Consider the following 20,641-nt stretch of genomic DNA (forward strand, 5'->3'; position numbering starts at 1 on the left):
TCATGCGAAGGTTGAATCAAAGCAGTTGCTCCACCATCTTTGTTGTGGATGAGGGACTGAAGATAGTAGTCTCATAGACTGGGCCATAGACAATGCAGACACCACCATGGGTAAGAGGGATGGCCAGTTGCGAAGAACCAACTTATCTAGGTAGAAAATGGAAAATTTAGACACGCTAATAAAGTCAGAAGTTTTCCAATTCCAAAAGCTGTTCCAAAGCAGATTGTCACACACATTCAGGGGGCTACCGTACAAACATGCCACTTTTGAGCCTTAATCATGGGGATGCATTGTTTGTGATTGATATTCTGAGGTCCATTCTGCTATGACTTTACAAACTGGGCAAAATACAACCCCTTCAGCACTTGGGGCCAGATGTATGTAGCACTGGTTGCAAAATACCGGGCGCGATTTGTAACTTATAGTTTTGCGACCAGTGTGATAATTTGCAAACTGACCTAGGTACTGCTAGGTCAGTTTGCAAATTGCGATTCCTACTGGGTCACAATTTGACCTACTTCATGAATATTAATGAGCTAGGTAGCAATTTGTGACCCACTAGGAATGGTAGCTGTCACAAGGATGGTGACCTGCTGGGATCAGCAGAACACCACGCCTATGACTGCTATAAATGAAAAAAAGTGTAAGTATAATTTTTAAGAGTAGGCAGCAAAACATCAAGTCGGTGTTTGGGTGCACGCCTAATCGATAAAGTGTTATCGAATTGCAATTTAGATTTGTACGTATGAAAAGGCCTTTTTTGCTGTTACAAATATCCCAAATTCTGCAAACTGAACTCTCTACAGCCACAAAAAGGCTTTGTACATCTGTCTCTTGATTCTCAGTGCTAGCGATGGCAAGGAATCACATGCTTCTCACCCAGCAGTGGAATAACCGATTAGCCAACCCAGTATTTGTCTTTTATAAAGTGAAAACTCTTTAATACACTCAAAAACTAAATGCTACACACTACAAAATGCAGGTGTGAATATCCACTGGAGTGGGGCCATTGTACTGAGGGCTCAAGGATTTCTTCCGCCACCTTCCCCTAACTAGGTGTAAGATAGGGTACAGCAGGTTTCAGGACAGGTGTAGTGGTAACCTTGTTCAGTGTTTGTGCACTCAGTAATACGAGTCCTTTTCTTTCGGTGGTCACTGTCTGGGTGCGCAACAAGCATCTGGTCCATCCTTCTACCCCTGGAAGATATAGGTGCTAGCTGCGAGTGCATTGGCACTCCAGTATCAACTCGAAGCAGCAGCTGCCCAGGTCATCACAAAAAGTCTGGCTGGCAAGCAGGCTTCAGCATTGCTGGCAGTCCCCAAGACATCCGCAGGCCTTCTACCGGCCCAGAAGAGACAGAGCATAGCAGCATATAAGTGTGTAGAACAAACTGTCTGGAACAGTGTCCGGAATTTCTAACTTGAGGGCTTTTTGGATGATCTATGGACCCTCCACAGAACAGGGAGCTCAGAGGGCAGGGAGGAATCTATGGTTTGATAAAATATCCACCATAAAGAGCATTACCAATGGTAACTTTTTCTACTGATAGATGCTTCTAACAGCAGATTTTTCACCTTGACAAATGATACCATAGCAGGAGACTCTGGGGAGTAGACTCAGACCAAATAATCCTGGAGAACCGAGCAGGTTAAGTGACCTTCATGCCGGACCTGACTGCCAAGGCAGTAGTGTTAAGTGAAATTTTGTAGGGATGCCCACATCAGTACCTGGTAGCTATCTAGAACAGGCACCACTCACACCAAAGCCATTTTAATGGCTTTGGCATGGTGTAAATGAGACTGAGGCTGCTTCTTCACCAGTGTGTAGCAGATTTTGGTACAGAAGACTATTTGCCTTGACAAGGTTCTCTTGTGCAATGCCTTGCTCTTCTTCAGCCCAGAAAATTACACAAAGCGCAGGTCATCCATGCAATCGACCTTTGTGCAGTCGATGTACAAGCTTAATGCCTCTGTGGGTCAAGGTGATGGAGTCTCATTTTCTCTTTCCAGAGGTGATGCAAGGCAAACAAATGCTGGCAGAGTGGTCAACCGGCCAATAAAGGAACTACCACCACAGTATCAATTTGTCCAGAAAGAGGTGGTGTAAGGTAGTTGGGCTGAAGGCACATGTAGTTCCCTCATACAGCAGGCAGACATAATTGCAATGAGGAAAATGGTTGTTAATGTTAAGAGGCTTAAGTAACCGCTGTGCATAGACTTGAAAGGTGGGTACATAAGAAATGTGAAGACCAAGTTAAGGGCCCATTGAGGCATAACAAACTGGAGGAAAACACACGTCAAACTTTTTAGAAAGTCATCACAACCATGAGTAACACCGAGGTAGTTTGTCACATAAATACAGAAAGGGAGAAAGGGTTGATAAATAACCTTTCACTGTGCCCACCGCAAGGTCTTGCTGGTTGTCTGAACCCATTTTTAGAGAGCTACGGGGCACACAGGGGTACAGGTCTCAACTGTGGTGGTTGAGGCCTTTTTCTCCTGATATCCTGGGGCCCAACCTACTATGGATCCTAAGCAACTGGGGCAAGTACCCTTCATGCATTTGACTCAGTGGTAGCTGTGGACGAGCAGTCAAAGGCTCCCTCAGGCAGGGGGGCAAGGGAGTGTAGATACAGGTGAGTAAACACAATTATTAACTCAAACAGAATCATTTCTTCAGCTCACAACTCAAGCCCAGCAAAGGTATGATGTCATTTGGGGCTTCCTAAGGGTCCGTCAGGGGCAGTTCTATCAATATGTGTGGCCAAGACCCGCTGAACGATTCCTCAGCCTTTTCCTTGAGCTACAGCATAAAACGTCTTAGCAGCATTGGTACCAGCAGCCCCAAATGGCATACAGGGTTGCAGCTGTTCTTTACAGCACAGGCTCAGACTCCTCATGTGCAAATGCCTCCACCACAGTGATTAAGATTCTCAGCACTCTCACAATAGCACGGGTGGCCCCTTCTGGCATACGGGGTCAGCACAGCAGTAGAGGTTTGGTACGTCCCACACAGAGCTATTGCACTGCTTAGTCCACGGCAGGTTTCTCCTGGTATACGGAGTCGCTGAATCAGACACCCCTGCACACTGGCTAGGTCCCAATTGGTGCACAGCTGTTCCCTCACAACTCACTTAGGGAGTCCTCTAGGCAGGGCTCCCCACTAGGCCTCGCTCTCTCCTCTTTCTCACAGGGCACACTGGTCTTGGCAAGCAGGCAGGCGCTGGTGCTCCCAGCTCCAAGACAGGTGGTCTTGGTATTCCTGGGTGATATCCCCTCACCGACAGGGAGACTAGCAGGCCTTTGCCTCCCAATCCTGGTCACAGGCAGATGTCTTTCAGAGATTCTCCTTTTCACAAAGACTGTCTAGCTGTTTGACACATGACAAAGTTTGAGGTGTCACCCTCCCCTTCTTTTAGTTCATTTCCAGACACCAAAATCAGATTTAGGGACTGAGGCCCTCATTCTGACCTTGGCGGGCGGCGGAGGCCGCCCGCCAAAGTCCCGCCGTCAGGTTACCGTTCCGCGGTCGAAAGACCGCGGCGGTAATTCTGACATTCCCGCTGGGCTGGCGGGCGGCCGCCTTCAGGCCGCCCGCCAGCCCAGCGGGAAAGAGGCTTCCACGATGAAGCCGGCTCGGAATCGAGCCGGCGGAGTGAAAGCTGTGCGACGGGTGCAGTTGCACCCGTCGCGTATTTCACTGTCTGCGCAGCAGACAGTGAAATACTTGTAGGGGCCCCCAGGGGCCCCGCGACCCCCCCTACCGCCATCCGGTTCCCGGCGGTCGGACCGCCGGGATCTGGATGGCGGTAGGGGTGGGTCGCAATCCCCTCGGCGGCGCAGCAAGCTGCGCCGCCTTGGAGGATTCAATGGGGCGGCGGGACACTGGCGGGAGACCGCCAGTGTTGCCGGTCCGACCGCGGCTTTACCGCCGCGGTCAGAATCCCCATTGGAGCACCGCCGGCCTGTCGGCGGTGCTCCCGCGGTCCTCCGCCCTGGCGGTCTTTGACCGCCAGGGTCAGAATGACCGCCTGAGTCTTTGAAGTTTTATATTGGGGTTCTGCTTCTTTTGAAGTGTCCACTTTGCTTTATATTCTTTCCACTTGAAAGTATGCTGTCAAAGTAGGTAAGACTCTGTAGCTGATTATCCAACAACACAATTCATGGGAGTGAGCGGAGTTCACACCTGAAGCCACCCACAGTAATATGCAGTAATATGTGCATTAAAACATTAATCGCAGGATCTCATCCCTACTCTTTAGGATTCTTTAGGATTCACTTATCAGCCCTACCTCCTTCCTGAGATGTGTCTAGGCCCCTTGCTGGTGATCTATTACTGAATCAAAGAGCAAACGTTTGAAGTGTAAAGGGAGGGTCCCTTCCTCCAGTGAGTCCCATCCGACTCACAGGAATGCAGCAATACACAAATCTGCCTGGGAGATTCCTCTCCTCCTCATGTATTAACGAGGCAGGTCTGGGCTTCCCAAAATGGAACCCAGGATCCTCCATGTAACATAACATTTCAGGCACAGTTGCACTGGGTGTACATTTAAAGCACACCTGCTCTCCAGTACTGTTACATCCATGCATTGTGCTACTACAGACACACATACATTCAGCATACACACGAAGTCTTCGCCTACTGAGCAGTACTGTTGTTTTTCGGTATTGTCAACCAACATCACACAAGTTTGAGAGACAGGGGAGGAGCAGTCACATCTCCCCTTCTGACAAGATCCAAACACAATCAAATATGACCACTCAAAGTCAAAACCTAATTCTGGTTTTCACGGCGAGGGGGTGTATTAGGTATGCCAGCACGACGTTCCTTTTGACAAAAGTGTGACTATAAAGGGCATTGCCCTTTTCCTTGACCAAGAAGCGAAAGGTTCCTAAATTTAGGGTGACCCATGGTCTTCCAATAATCTGACTTGAGGTAGGACTTTATGTATGGGTAAGACTTACCTTTTAGTTTGAATGGTTCATACTAGGCAGTTAGATACAGTAGGGATCCTTGGGCCTGACGAAAGCCCAAGACCATTATTGGCTTGTAAAACATAGACAGAAACAGGACGGCTGGTGTGTAGGTGATCCGACACATAACTTTTGGGATTTCACCGTCTGCTGTTTTTAACAATACCCGTGTTCTCTCCTAATAAAGGCAAATTGCCACAGTTACAAACAAGATGTTTTAAACAAAAAATCTGTATCCCGGTTTTTATCCAGTAGTTATTTATTATGAACTCCCTCCTGTTCAAAAAGTGGAAAGGGGGCTGAGTTTGTCCTGGTGGCACTGTTCCTACCAGTTTGGGAGAGGAAGCTGAGGATGAAGCATGACACTATTAGGGATGTGAGGCCTCCTTTTCCATAGAAGGAATGACCCCTTCATATCTTAGTTCTTCTCTTGTTTCTTCCTCCACCTCTTTTTCTCTTCTGTTCCTCTGCCTAGTACCGCCACGAGAAACAATTTTTCAATCCTGCAATGGTGGGTTAAGTGAAAACCGTAATTAGGTTTTGACTTTTGACTTTAATTGAGTGGTCACATCTGATTGCATTTGAAGCGTTTCTGTATTGTATCAGGGTGTGCTGTCTACAAACATACACTGCCAGCAAACACTATGTGCACACTGCATAACACTTCACCCTTCATGCATTGTATTTCACACAAGCACACATACGCCCAGCACATGCTTTCATTGCACACACACTACACCTTTCATGTCATGTATTTCTTGCAGGCATACATACCCCCAGCACATGGACTAATCCTACATGTACTACACCAAACTGCTCAGCTCATGTCTGTACCCTTCCCAGGCACACATATATCCAGGCAGGCCAGTGCAGTCACTATTCCTGCGCCGCGCAGCACTCTGCATCTACCTGATGTAAGTCCAGGGTGAGATGAGCACACAGCAGCTGAACTTTTAAAAGGTGAGTGAGCCTGTATGCCTCACTTCAGTGACACAAGATAAAAAGGACCTGTTCAAAACTACAGATTACTGCATGGTATACTGCCACCACTGCACTTGTGCTGCTTAACGTCTGGTGAAGGCCACAGCAATCAACCACTATGATGATAGCACTCTGGGTGCCCCTCCTGACTTAACAAGATCACACATCCACAATCCTTGAGAAAGGCATGTGTCATGGTTCACACAGACGATCGGTGTTTACCTGTGACACAAAAAACAGCATTAGGGATCCAGACCACAGTACAGATGGGCACTCAGAGCAGAGGGGTACACGTCTACAACCATGCAGGGGACTCTTCTGTTCCAACACTAGTCAAGCAAGAGAACAAACAAATGAACATCAAAAACCTTGACTTGTAAGGTGTTGATGTTTTAAGAACCACATAAAGTGACAAATTTGACCCATCACACATCAAAGTCATGGAGGGGTGCGTGACAGCATGGACAACAACATCCATCTTGGTCAGCAAGTTCAAGGCATTTAGTTACCGCCGCTCAACTTTCATGGAGGCTGAAGGTTGTGGGGACTGAAATACAGGATCCGGTCTCATTGCTGTGACAGGAGGTCCTTCCCAAGTGGAAGCCTAACTGGATGACAAATACTCAGGCTGAAGAGGTCTGGGTACCACACTATGCTGGACCAGCCCAGGGCAATAAGAAGGACTTGGGTCAGGTCTGTCTTCAACTTCCTCCGAACCCGAATCAGGAGAGGTATTGGTGGAAATGCATACAGGACACGACCCTTCCACGTCAGGGTCTTTTGACAAATGCCTTGGAGAATGCAAAGGATTATTGATACTGCATGTTCTCGATGCTGGCGAATTGATCTAGCCATGGCATACCCCACTGACCAGAAATGCCCTGTGCAATATCAGATGGAGGCACCAATCGTGGTCACCAGTCGATGCCTTATCAGTTCATCTGCCTTGGCATTCAGTGCCCTCAATAGATGGTTGGCCACCAGGAGAATACTCTGTGGGTCCAGCCACCTCCAGAGGCATAGCACCTCCTGTACTGGATGCACGAATCCACTTCACCCTGCTTGTTGCAGTACTACATTGCTGATCATGTTGGGAGTACCGACTTGCGCCAGCCTCCAGTTGATGGATGGAAGGAAGACTTTTAGTGACAGATTGATCGCCTGAAGTTCAAGAAGTTTGACACTGAGCTGCCTCTCCGCCAGACATATTTAAGTTACCAACTGAATTGCCTTTCTTTTAAGCTGATTGTCTAGAAGGCAAACCTCTGAGTTATTTCTGATCAGCGTATACTTGTATTGCCATGCTATTAAAATTTTAATGTTTCTATTCTTCCTGACCATGATATAAAATTGAGTGACCGATCTTCTACAAGGTGGATATCTTAATCATCCCTTCATTATGTACTTTAGATTCCAACAAATCGTTATTGAACCAAACATCCTGGTATTTCAGACATTTCAACTGCCAACTGTATCACTTTTCATTTCTACTGTACACTGTTTAGAAGGCAAACCTCTGATTTATTCCTGTTCAGTGTGTTTCTCGACGCAGGCACTAAAAGATTCAAGGGCTGTTATTCATGTGTGCGTCTCTTCTGTAAAAACTAAATAATACATTATCTCCATATGATGCTGTTTTATACCAGATTTCAACCTGACCTTGGTATCTGATTAATGCACTGGATCAAGGCTACAAGGGGTTCAGCCACCAGTAGAAAAAGAAAATAAGATAGTGAGTAGCCCTGTCTTGGTCCTTGAGTGAAGAAGAATGATTAAGATAGGAAACTTTTCACTCTCACCTTGGTTGATGGTTTATCATAGTTGGTCAGTGACATACATATAAATGTTTTGACAAATTGAAATGTACATAGTACAGCTGCAGGAGGGCCCAAATTACCTTCTTTTATGCATCCAATGCTATTCAGCGGATAGGAAAATCAAAATGTTTGTCTTTTCTTGCTAAACTCCTGGCTGACAGATTAGCAATGGTGATGGGGAAGCTTATACATACAGACCAGAGAGGGTTTTGGAAAGGCAGGCATATGCATGAATTGACACAGGGATTGGTAGGGTCGATTGATTTAGCTACATCATTGCAAATGTCTTTGGCGGTGGTAATGGTGGATGCAACAAAAGCATTCAATAGGGTTAATTGGAGTTACTTGATGACGGTTTGTTAATCATATAAAATCTGAGGCCAATTTATTAGAATATTGAAGAAAATCTATCAAGACCCAAGCGCAAGAATTTTGGTTAACGGTACACTTACTCCTTTAGTAAAGATAGAAAGAGGGATGAGACAGGGGTGCCCATTATCCCCTCTATTATTTGAGCTTTATATTGAGCCATTAGCCTGTAGAATTAGGAGAGATAAGAGAATACCGCCTTTTCGGTGTGGAGACCTGGTTAAGAAGGTCTCTTTATATGCGGATGATCGAATGATTTATACAACAAACTTAAGCCAGGCTAATTCAGTTCAACAAGTGTTAACGGAGGATTTTGGGGGGATCTCTGGTTATGCGGTTAACAATCAAAAGACCGAAATAATGGCATGGAACATGGAACTAAATGATGAGGTAGCAAATGTAAAAAAAGAAGTCAAATATTTGGGGATTACGGTGACACATGATCCATGTAAAATGGCGGAAATAAACCTTGCTCGGGTTATGAGGGAGGTGCACCTCTTACTGAGGAAATGGCTAAATCTTCCACTAACTATAATAGGTCGGATGAATGGGGTAAAAATGGTGATAGTCCCTAAATTAACTTTCATTTTCAATGCACTGCCATTAATGTTTAACAAGGTTGCTTTAAAGAAATTGCAGGGGAAAATTAGTAGTTTTATTTGGGCATCAAAATGTGTTCGTATATCATGGAAAAAGCTCAGGAGAAAGAAAGAAAAAGGTGGTTTAGCAGCTCCTGATATACAGTACTATGCTTGGGCATATCAGTCAAAAAATGTAAGACAGAGTTTTGTTGCATGTTATCGTTCTGAGCTGGGGCGGGTGTTAACTGTTATGATGGAAGGCCAGGAGGTTCAGAGAAGTTTTTTATATACGTTTGGGGATCCGAAGTTCTTCATAAAAATTGGATTTAAGATATTATATGATTGGGCAGTGTTATGGTATGAGCTGAGGAAGATTGCGGAGTTGTCATATTATAATGAAGATGCGCCGATCCAGGACTCTCCAGGCTCCCCGGAGTGGACTAAAGACGCCCTGGCTATTCCCCTGAAAGAGGCAGGTTTGTTGCAATGGAAACATCTTTTTTATAATGGTGAACTTAGAGACTTTGATAATCTTAATATTGAGGTAGGAGGAGGGCTGTCTAAGTTCAAATACCTTCAGATGAAGTCCTCGGCTGGGAATGTAACAGAGGAAGTGGGAAGTACTAATGGACTGGTTGACCAGATGCAGCTGGATACCTTGATGAAGAAGGAAGTGGCGAAATGGTATTGGCTGATGCTGGATATTGCGGATGGGGAATTTAATCTCCTGGAAGAAATCTGGAGGGTGTGCTTGCCGGAGCCGCAACTTAAAGACCTTTGGCAAGTATCTACTACACTTTTGTATAACACTGTTAAACCTGCTGCGTTAAGAAGAAATCATCTATTCTCTATCCACAGAGCCTTCTGGACTCCCAAAAAATTGTCCAGGCTGAGACAAGACAACGTGGTGAGGTGTAAGAAGTGTGGTTCGGCATCAGCTGATAATTTACATATGTTTATTGACTGCCTTTTACTTTGTACGTTTAGGCGAGAGGTGGGGGATGCAGTTAATGACATTCTTCCCTCAAGCCTAAAGGAAAGACCGTCGATTGTGATGTTCGGCTGCCCAGATGAGACACAGAAGATGGGTAGAGATGGAGCTAAACTGTTGTTTTATATGATGCTTGTGGGGAGAAGGGAGATTTGTAGGAAATGGATCAGCCCTGTCCCCCCTACTTTCATTGAATGGAAAAATTCTCTCATTTACTATTATAAGTTTGACTGTTATAAAGTTTGTAAGAGGACCAGATTTTGGAATCCGTTGAAGCACTGGTTGAGAAGTGGGGAGGTATAAATAGATAAGAGGTGATCCTATGATTATATCCTTCCCTCTGCTTTCCGCACCAGAGTTTTGGATGGAAGGTCTATCCCGGACAGGGGTGACGAGGTCAGGGTTCGGAGGAGTGCAGGTGGGTGAGAACCTTTGCTGTCCCTCCCCCCCCACTGGTCGTGTGAGGGAAATTTGGAAGATATATGAGGATCAAAAAAAAAAAAATGTTTGTCTTTTCAGAGGACATGAAGAAAAAGTCTAATATCATCATTTCACAATCTTTTTTTTTGGAAACCTATCTGGGCAGGGTGTATGAGTTTTTAGAATTACTGATTCCACTATTTTGGCTACCACTTTAGTTAAGGTTTTACAGTTTATGTTATTTTTTTAATCTACGTATTTATCTTTTAGTGTTATAAACATATCCACATACATCATTATACAGTTTACAACCTCTGACATTTCTTTACACTTGTGTCAACAACAGTCTGGGTGGCGATTATGGATATTTGTTTAGATGTTTTGGCAAAGTAGGATCCTTATCTGTATTGCCACAACAATGGCTTCTGACAGTGATCCTTTGACTTTCCCCAAAATTGAAAAATGCTGTTTTTTTGCTCTTTCGGCAGTCTAGAAAGGTTGCCAAAGCATGATTTAGAGAATGGGGCAATGTATCCATCTGACCATGGGGGTCTTGCCCATTTCAATTATTTAATTGTCTTAGTAACCTCTAATGCAACCTACAATTACACACATACTCCCCTATTGCACTAATGTAAACATATCCCCCACTGCTCTAATGAAAATGATTCTTAAATTCCCCCTACATCACTGATCCAACCTGCTGAACACTCTATCATATCTTCTACGCACACTTGAGCCATTTCCATCCACATACCTTTTGTGGCCTGAATGTTCTTGTGGATTCCGGTATTCTATACGTTTCTCCACCTTATAAATAAATAAGCAAATCATGGAATATTCAAAGGTCTACATTATTTATTTTTGCCACCTTAGGTCTGGCACTAGAAAATACCTTTTCATTTTAGTTTAAAATAATATACATATGTGTGTGTGTATATATATATATATATATATATATATATATACACATACATACACATATATGTATGTAGTTACTGACTTAAAAAACAAAGGTTATGTCAGTTCAGATGTTGCAGTGATGTTTTCAATGAAGTCATAGGTAGCGAGTGGGCGAGTTATAGCTACCTTAGAGCACAAGTTAAAGTTCATAATATCTTTTTTATATACCTTTAGGCCACATAAAATGCAACCATAGGACAAGCCTCTAGAGTGTGATGCATTCCTGGCTGTAGAGCAACGGCATCAGCCTGGGAAATACTTTATGAAATACAGAAGGTTCTCCACTGTTCATGGCTTCAATGACACAGGAGGCTCATAGTTTCTTTTTCTAATGTTGCTGTGGGCTGCAGAACTCCCTACAACCCCCCATAACATTAATAAACAACATTTTGGTGGTGCTACTTTTAAGGAAATCACCCAAAATGAAAAATATGTAAATAGCTCTTGCAGGGCATTATAGGGTGCAGTGAATAATAAATTAACAGCTTCGGCACCTACTGCTTTTTTTTGTTTTTTTTTTAAGGGGGGAGCCCGATCCCTCACTGCATCCCAGCAACAGGCCCCATTTCTCAGGCCATGCTGGAGCCAACATTCTTTTTTTATATTTAAGGATGCCAAGGTGCCCACCTTGGGCTTTCTAGATAATTACTATTGTTGGGGGCCGCACAGGGGCACCACAGGGCCCCTGCAACTTTATTTTTATCCTCCAGCTTTGTTTTTATTTTATTTTTAGTGTTGTGTTTTTACTTTACTACCCTGGGCCGGGAGCAATTCAGTGTATTTTCCCTGCCCAAGACTGCGGGCAGAGAAAAGTTTTGATAAGAGAAAGCGAGAAATCATGAGTAACACCACAAGAAATACCTCATCACTTAAATCGAAAGAAGAACAGCATTAACTCTCGATTCCAATGCAACAGAAAAGATGAGAACCAGGACAAATGAGGTCCATCTGATCCCACAGCTGGCAATCGGTGGATCGAAGTGGTATTTCCAATACATCAAAAACAGAAGATAGACAAAGCAAGATAAGCCCAACAAGATGGGCAATATAAAGACTTAGGTGGCCATTTAGAGTTTGATAGATAGATAACCACTATAAACTGGTGTTCCATAAATCCTGTCAAAGTTGGAGTTCCCTTGCCTCAGTAAGTGGTGGGGGAACTAATGGCTTTCTGTCAGTGAAGCCCCAGCTGGTACTGCCAGGGAAAATAACTGACTGGGCAGTCCGTCCAGGACTGCACTCAAACCTGCTATATTTAGGGTGGGAAGACCAGTACTAATTGCTCAAAGGCTCCTATACGCAGGGGCAACCTCCTTGCACATTAGGGCCAATGATGTTCTGCACTGGGATTTTATTCTTGGAACAAAAAGTTTGGTGGCGGCTGAACAAACATGGTGAATATTTGGCACTCTTTTTCAGCCAAGGCGGTTGCTTATAGATCTTTTGCATTAAGGAGCAGACCTCTAAATTTAGTCAGCAGTCCTTTGTCTGGGGAGCTGAGGCCAAAGTCTACAATTACACACTTCTTAAGATTCTTTCTACTGTCAGTTACAATTTCTCTAGAGAAAGAGGAATGCATTAAACAGGTCAGAGTTGAGGAGACTGCAAAGGGCCACACGTTTCAGCACAGCTACTGGTCAAGTGTTATGGAACGATGCATTGAGCAACACCAAAAGAGAGAAGTTTAGGTTCTGGTATCTCTGGAAATATGTTAATAGTAGGTGTTCCCATGTTTATTGAACTTATAAATCAGATGTATTTGTTTCTATACAATAAAAGGCCAGCTTATGACAAGAGTCCTTAGAAGGGCAGATCAAATTAGTCATACAGTCATGAGAGGTCAGGTACTTTAGCACACCACCAAACCTCTGGCTAAGCATTTCTGTGCCATTTCTATATAAGAATAAGCCTGGTGAGAGACAGTAGCCAGCCAGGTTTCAAACAGGAGTAAGGAATAATCTGTCCAAAGTTAATGCGTGACACCACAAAATGAGACAAGATCTTGATCTTCAGGTGCAATTATCAGACCTAAGTAGGATCAACACTGTGAGCGACAATCTATACCAACTGTCACAATCCCAAATAAAGATACAGATCAAACTTGGTCCTAAAGTGACTTGTGAAACTAAAGACTGAAATCTCAAAGGACATTTATCCTAGATGACAAAATGGCCAAGATTCTAAACACCTCCTGGAGCCTGCCTAAGAAACTTTGAGGAGCAGAGGGAGGCAAATATGTAAGCGACAAATAATAACAGTATCTAGAGCGACAAGAATGATTCCTATAATATCAGTGTCTATGTTAATAAATGATTCATTTCCCAATGTGATTTAAAAACAATCTTAAGACCTCCTTCAGAAAACTGACCTCTTGTGCAATGCAGGATTTTCTAGCACGTTGGTGTAGCCATAGCAATGTTTGAACAGGAAGCCTAATTGAGCCAGGTCTCAGGGACACATATAAAGCTCCGCCCATACTATCTCAAAGGTTAGGTACCCATCAATGTTTCGGGAGAGATCTGACATTCAATAGAACAGCCATAAAGCAAAGCTGGGTGGGAAGGGGAAAAAGCAGCAGTATTGATATAAAAATAATTTGAAGATCTTCTGTTCGTAATGTTTATTTCCTTATAAGACAGAGGTGGTCTTGGTGGCTCCAGTTTTGAGGTCTAACGCTAGGTCTACCATTCTCCTGGACTTGGCCATTGATCACCCTGTTTGGGTTTCTACTTCTTGGCCTTTCTAGAATTGGTAGCCTGAAGGATTTTAGGGTGTCCTGGCTTAAACTATGCCTTTTGTCTGTAGCTCATTTCAAATGCAGCACCCCAGGCACATTTAAATTATATAGATCAACCTGGTCACATTATGTTTGCTAGAAGGAGGCAGGGGTTAAATCCCCCTTCAGCTCTTTTAGTGTCAGTGGCCTATTTCTTTACATCCCTCCTCACAGAGGGCAGAGCCTAGAACCCTTTCAACGTTTACGGTATATGTTTGCTGATCACCTACCGACTGACAGAAACCCAACGGGGAGGGTGGACATTTTTGCTGATTAACTACTGACTGACAGAAACCCAACTGGGAGGGAGGGTGGATTTTATTTGCTGCCTCCTGGAGACTGAGGCCCTCATTACAACCTTGGAGGACGGCGGAGGCCGCCCGCCAACGTTGTACCGCCGAGCGGCCGCCAATGCGGCCGCACTCCCACATGCCCCATTTAGACATTCCCGCTGGGCCGGCGGGCGGAAACAGAGTTTACGCCCGCCGGCCCAGCGGGGATGTCGGCCGCAACATGGGAGCCGGCTCCTAATGGAGCCGGCGGTGTTGCGGCCATGTGACGGGTGCAGCTGCACCCGTCGCGATAGCAGACAGTGAAAAGCAGGGTGGGGCTGTGCCTGGGGGCCCCTGCACTGCCCATGCCACGTGCATGGGCAGTGCAGGGGCCCCCAGGGGCCCGGTGACTCCCCTTCCCGCCAGCCTTTCCATGGCGGTCTCTACCGCCATGGACAGGCTGGCGGGAAGGGGACTCGTAATCTCCTCGGCATCGCTGCAAGCAGCGCTGCCCTGGAGATTTAAAACCGCTGGGACAACTATGGCAGTAAACCGCCGGTCCCGGCGGTGCGACCGCGGCGCTTCCGCCGCAGTCGTAATTAGCAAGATTGTACCGCCAGCCTGTTGGCTGTACAATCGCCAAAACAGCCCTGGCGGTCAGTAATGAGGCCCTATGTATTTTCCGTATCCTCCTCTCCCTAGCTACATTTCCATAAGGGACTGTAACTTGTTTTTGCTTCTCTCAGCAGGATGGTCAGCTAACAAGAATCTAGAACTGAAGAAGAGCTACCTTAAATAGACTCCTTATCTTTGCCTTAATGCCTAAAGTAGGGTACCAAATGTCTCCACCCTAGAAGTTACAGCCAGAGCCTTCACTCTAGAAGACCACTGTTTTTTTTTTTAGAAAGCAAAGTAAGACCTTGTCCTCCTAGGTCTTTATATCCGCTCTTTCCGGTAAGTTCCATCTTGTGCTGTTTGGTGCCTTTGGTCTTATGAACAGAACATTGAGAGCCTTGGTTCTTCCCCATAGCTTCTGATCTCTTTCTGGAATCCTTTTCAGATGGTTTCAGTATCTGCTTTCATCTGCTGAATCCCTATACTCCTTTAGCTAGTAGAGGTACGAGTATAGGTATGTCACATACTCTGCCCACAGTGCTTTGTCCTTTAAGCCCTTCATTTTAGGCAGGAGCACCGGGATACACACAAGGCAACAGACGCCACTTTTACACCTGCATGATCTTTTGTTTCAGCCCTATTATTAATGTTGTGATTGTAACGCTTTGAACTTGCTTAAGGTAAGCCTCAATGGCTTCAAATAAAATGTAGATTTCTTCATTTGGGCTGGAATTCATAACTTTACTTTCTATATCTACTCTTCTCATTTGATGGAGCAACCACCTAATGTGTTCAATACAATCTTCATCTTGCTTGGTTTCAAGTCTCACTTTGGCAATTTGTTGTGGCCTCTGCCTGTCATGGAATAGTCCGTGGCTTTTCACCTGGCACCACGAATGAAGGGGACTCTTACTGGAGAATGCCTTCATAAGTGCATGCTCAGCTTTCGGATGTTATGCTTTTGCTTACTATGTGTTTGACAATTGTGGTTACTTACTCAATTGTTCCAGCTGGATAATCAGAGACATTGTTATAATGGTTTTTGTTTCAAAAATGTAAGTTAGAGAGTTATTTATTGCATGTAGACTCTTTCATCTGCTGATGAAAAACTGTTTACTGCTGCCGTTTTTGCTTTTCTCCCCACAAATGTCCCACTAAACGTACCCTCTAAAGCATACAATTACATTACAGACCTGCAGGCCATGCAATGAAAAGATCCATTACACCAATATAGACAGAAATTGTAATGTATTATTGGGGATAATTAACATAAAATGCAAGCTTTTACTTTGCACTGGTGGTGCTCAAAAAGGAACACACACACCATTCCTTACCCCCTCAAATGAGATAAATGTGAAGAGCTCTTGATTTTTAAATCTGACAGAAGCTGAAACATTAATTGTAAGGAACAACATAATTTTAAAATGTCACTCTTAAATTAGGATTGAAGTGTAAAGTGAGCAATTAAACATTTACAAATTGCATGCTAATTATGGATATAACACGTGAGTCATAACTCAATTTCCATATGTATGCAAGTAGAATCCATCACATTACAGGCTTACCATGTAAGGGTCCACAGAGAGGTAGAGGGTGCGCGCTCTTACTTGCCCTGTAGTGAGATCATCTGCAATATTGATGTCCTCTAAAAGGAAGTTCTCTGCCACTGGCTCAGTATCTGCACCTAAAATTAATTTCAAACTGAATGTTCAAGTTGTTTGTTTAAATGATAATTTCATTTGGTTATAGTTCGATATCAGGTATCAGGTGTTAGATTTAAGTCTCTAGCTCTGGATGCACATCTTTCGATAATTACATTGGGAGAGTTTAAAAGCCTCTACCCTACCCACCTTGGACAATGCTGGGGGAGGTTTAATAATCCCTACCCTTGCCTTGCTAATATGTGTCCGCAAACTATATATTACATTTAAAAAAACAAAGGTCTCAGGGACGTTATCGTTAGGTTCACATTTTAACCACTAAAAACCAAAGAAATTCTGCAGTTAAAGTTATACTTATCCTCTTCTAGTCTTGTTGCATACCCCAACAATGGAAACACGCCAAGGTGGTCCCGCTGTTAAAAAAATGCTGTTGGATCTGTTGAGTCCTGAAAATTATTGGCCCACATCATTGTTGCCCCTCCTAATATGTGGAATTCATTACCTGTAGAGCTTCAGCTAGTGCCCTCCGAACTGATTTTCAGGGGAAAAAATGAAAACTGGGTTTTTGGCTTCCAGCCAGGCTCTTCCTGTCCGTGTGCAGCTCTTTTCTGTATTTAACTTCCCAGTGTTAGGACACTTCGCGTCAAGTAGCCATGCGCTTTAGAAATGGAATTATTATAATTATTTATTATAGTTGTACTTATGTTAGGAAACTATACCTCCTGCCCTAAGGTTACGTTCCGACATGAGTTATAGTTTCTTCAGATAAGTATAACTATAACTACAAATTTTGTATGGTTTTGTGTGGGCTAAATGTCAACCTAACTATAACATCCCTGTAACCTTTGCTTTTTTCAGTGAATTTGGCCTGCCTCTAAACCCCCACATGCTGCCAACTCCAACTGTGCATGGGCTTTGGCCGTGCACGGCGGGAGTATGTGTGTTAGAGTATGAGTTTTTTTTCCCATTGGGCTTCAGCTCCACTGATCTCTCGCAGGTTTACACTGGGGGTTGGAACAGTGTGCTGCAGTGCATCTGCAGATTGGCCAAAAATAAACACAATTGGGCTATTTTTGGCCCATAAGGGGTCGCTTAGAGAACCCTCCATGTGTACTATGTTCATTGATTTGATATAAATCCACTGGACTGCTGAGTTTATATATTTATAGGTATTAGATGTATCTGTTGAGTCAGAATTTATTTAGTTTTTTGTGTATATCTTAATGCAGGTGCTGTTGTGATGATGAAGCTATAATGAAAATATTGGAGTACAAGAGAGATATCTTTTTGATGATTTAAGGATCTTACATGCATTGGATATTGTGAAATGAGCGTACAGCAAGTATTTATTTCCTATTCTTCTTTTTCTTTTTCTTTTCTTTTGCTATAGTTAGGTTTAAATTTCGAGATGCTATATTAAATACAGTTAAGGAGTATTGAATTAGATATATAAGGAATGTATGTTTTTTAGTTCTATTGTGATACAGTTTTTTTGTTTTTCAAATTGGATTAATGGATGATTATTGCGTAAAATAAGATGGGGAATATATGTTATTATGTACGTTTGGTTTAGTTCAGATCAATAAGTATGTAGATTTCTTGCACGAATATTTAACATTGAATGTTCCAATATGGCCGACACTTTTCTGTAAAGCAAAAGAGCATTTGGTAGTCCATCATTTGTGTTAAATACCGGAGTTTAAAACTGTGTCTATAAATATTATCAATTGTATACGGAGAGTGTTTGAACCTGTGACCAAGGAGCGGGGGCTCTGAAACCCGTCAGGATATTGCTGCCATAATCTGAAATAAACACACTGTTTTATATCACTAACCGTGATACGTTGCCTTAGTGGCATGTGGAGTATTTGTTCATCTGGGCACCGCTTTCCTTTGTGTATGCATATATATATATATATATATATATATATACATATATATATATATATATATACATACATATATTATATATATATATATATATATATATATATATATATATATATATATATATATATATATATAAAATATATAGAGAGAGACACACATACATGTATATATGAACACATACACCTCGCCAGACACTGGAACTACTCAGAGGCAAGATTACCATACCTAAAGCTGGACGCCACCAGGGAGAGGGCATACCGCTTAAGACACTACTACTGCACAGCTTACCGAGAGACTAGAGGGAAATAAAAACAATTGCTACAACATGCTGGGCTTGGAAAAGACTCAGTTGTCGACTGGGCTTCCTCATTTTATACTCCCCTGCAATCCCTCTCCCACAAAAATAACTGTTGGCACACTGGAAAGTGAGTTTGATATAGCGCACCATGGCACTCTGGTATGTACACAAGTTTGGAGCTCTCTTTCACCAGCACATATTTGTTGCACTGGACCAGCTCACATGGGAGGGGTGGAGGAGGTGGGGTGGTGGTAGGGGGTGAGCAATCTCTGCTGGAACATTTCCTATATCTGAGATTGTGGGACACAGCTCAGGCAGTTACAGTGGTTTCCAGGGGAACCCGTAGGCCTCGCTGCTCTGACCCAACTTATCTGCTCCACAGATGCCGCCCGATGGGTTGCCAGACTTTACAATGGTTGCTCTTCACTGCGCCTGCGCCATTTGAAGTGGTCAAATATTGCAAGGGAAAGAGACTTGGAGAGTGAAATCACCAGATCACAATGAAAAGACTGTTACACCTGTAAAACACGTAAGGATAGACCACGTTAGAACCCACCATAGCTGGAGGGGAACTCAGGACCAGGTGGACTTCCGCCATATAGCATGGGACGGCCTCCTATATGTGTGCTTGGTGCAGACGTCATAGAGCCACGGTAGATATGTTACTCACATAGAACTATTGTCCCTGATTTTTCTCTTGGGTTATGTCAAACAGATTCCACTGGGACTGCAGATTATCTGCAATCATCTATTTATTGGTGAAAAGATGGATTGTTATGTGTGTGGGGGGTGGGTACACATGCACCACGTAAATGAGCTTGTTTACAAGATCTGGCACAGTGCAACACTCAGAGCAAAAGTCTTACTGGAATGCAGCTGCCAGCTTTGTGGGCCAGAGACATATGGGGACATCTCAGGACATACTTAGTTCACACTGTGGAGAATGATATGGCACTTGCAAGATATACCAGTGATGGAGCCGAAGGTTAAGTGATAATTTCTGACACGCTGGCAACATGCAGATGTTTCCCACACACTGTTGTTTTTACAACACATCACTGCATGCAGAGTGTCTGCTCGGAGTGCTCCCAGGGAAGGGTCACTGCAAAAGTAGGTGTGTCCATTCACAATACTGTAAAGTTACTAAGCCTTGTGACTTCCTACACTGTGGATGAGAAAGATATTATGGGCTGCTAATAGTACTCATCAGAGGCCGCCCATACTATATAAGTTGTGTGGATGACCTGGTAATGCTGATCATATTCTAATATCAAAATGCGATGTGCAGTGACCTACACTGTTTGCTTTACACTGCTATTTTTTTTCCTGGCAAACACATCCACTTCAGCTCCTTCCTCGACCATGTTTTCTCCCATGCAAAACACATTGGGCTTCATTAGGACCCTGGCGGTCATGAGACCGCCAGGGCCGCGGTGGAGGGCAGAAGCAGCGGTCTGGCCTCCACATTATGACCGTGGCAGAGTCGCCACTGTCGGACTGCCGACACTGCCATTTTGCTGCTAGCCGACAGCCTGGCGGTCTCGGTCCGCCAGGGCAGCGCTGTCCTGCAGATTACTAGTTCCCTTTCCGGCAGCCTTTGCATGGCGGTAGCCCCAGCCATGCAAAGGCTGGCAGAATGGGGGTGCTAGGGGCCCCATAGGGGCCCCTTCACTGCCCATGCAGTTGGCACGGGCAGTGCAGGGGCTCCCATGGACAGACTGACGCGCTTTCCACTGACCAAATTACAGGAAGCGGAAAGTGTGACGGGTGCTGCTGCACCCACCACACCGCCACATTGCTGCCGGCTCGATTACGAGCCGGCATCAATGTTAAGGCCCCTGTTCACCGCAGGCGCTGCGGTGAACTCGTAATAGGGCCGGCGATGTTCTGGTCGCACTGGTGGTCAGATGGTGTTACGAGTTTGGCGGGCAGCGGAATGAGGGCCATTGTTCCCAAATAACTTTCCATAGGAGCTTAAAACAATACTACAGCTAAAACGGCTGAACAGAATTAGACCAATTTTGGCAGAAAGC

The 20,641-nt window shown here is 44.2% G+C and overlaps 1 protein-coding gene across 7 annotated transcripts in view; it reads right to left on the reverse strand.

Moving 5' to 3' along the window:
• PTGR2 (prostaglandin reductase 2) overlaps positions 1 to 20,641 on the reverse strand; it is a 249,852-nt gene that overhangs the window by 197,761 nt on the left and 31,450 nt on the right. For 5 of the 7 annotated variants that reach the window (XM_069208743.1, XM_069208737.1, XM_069208739.1 and 2 more), the window contains one exon: positions 16,325 to 16,443. The exons of the other annotated variants lie outside the window; for them this stretch is intronic. In XM_069208743.1, coding sequence (XP_069064844.1) covers positions 16,325 to 16,443 — 119 coding nt within the window. The remainder of the gene's footprint in view (positions 1 to 16,324; positions 16,444 to 20,641) is intronic. 7 annotated transcript variants of the gene reach the window in all.

This window comes from Pleurodeles waltl, chromosome 9, assembly GCF_031143425.1.
Source record: "Pleurodeles waltl isolate 20211129_DDA chromosome 9, aPleWal1.hap1.20221129, whole genome shotgun sequence".
Classification (NCBI taxonomy): domain Eukaryota; kingdom Metazoa; phylum Chordata; class Amphibia; order Caudata; family Salamandridae; genus Pleurodeles; species Pleurodeles waltl.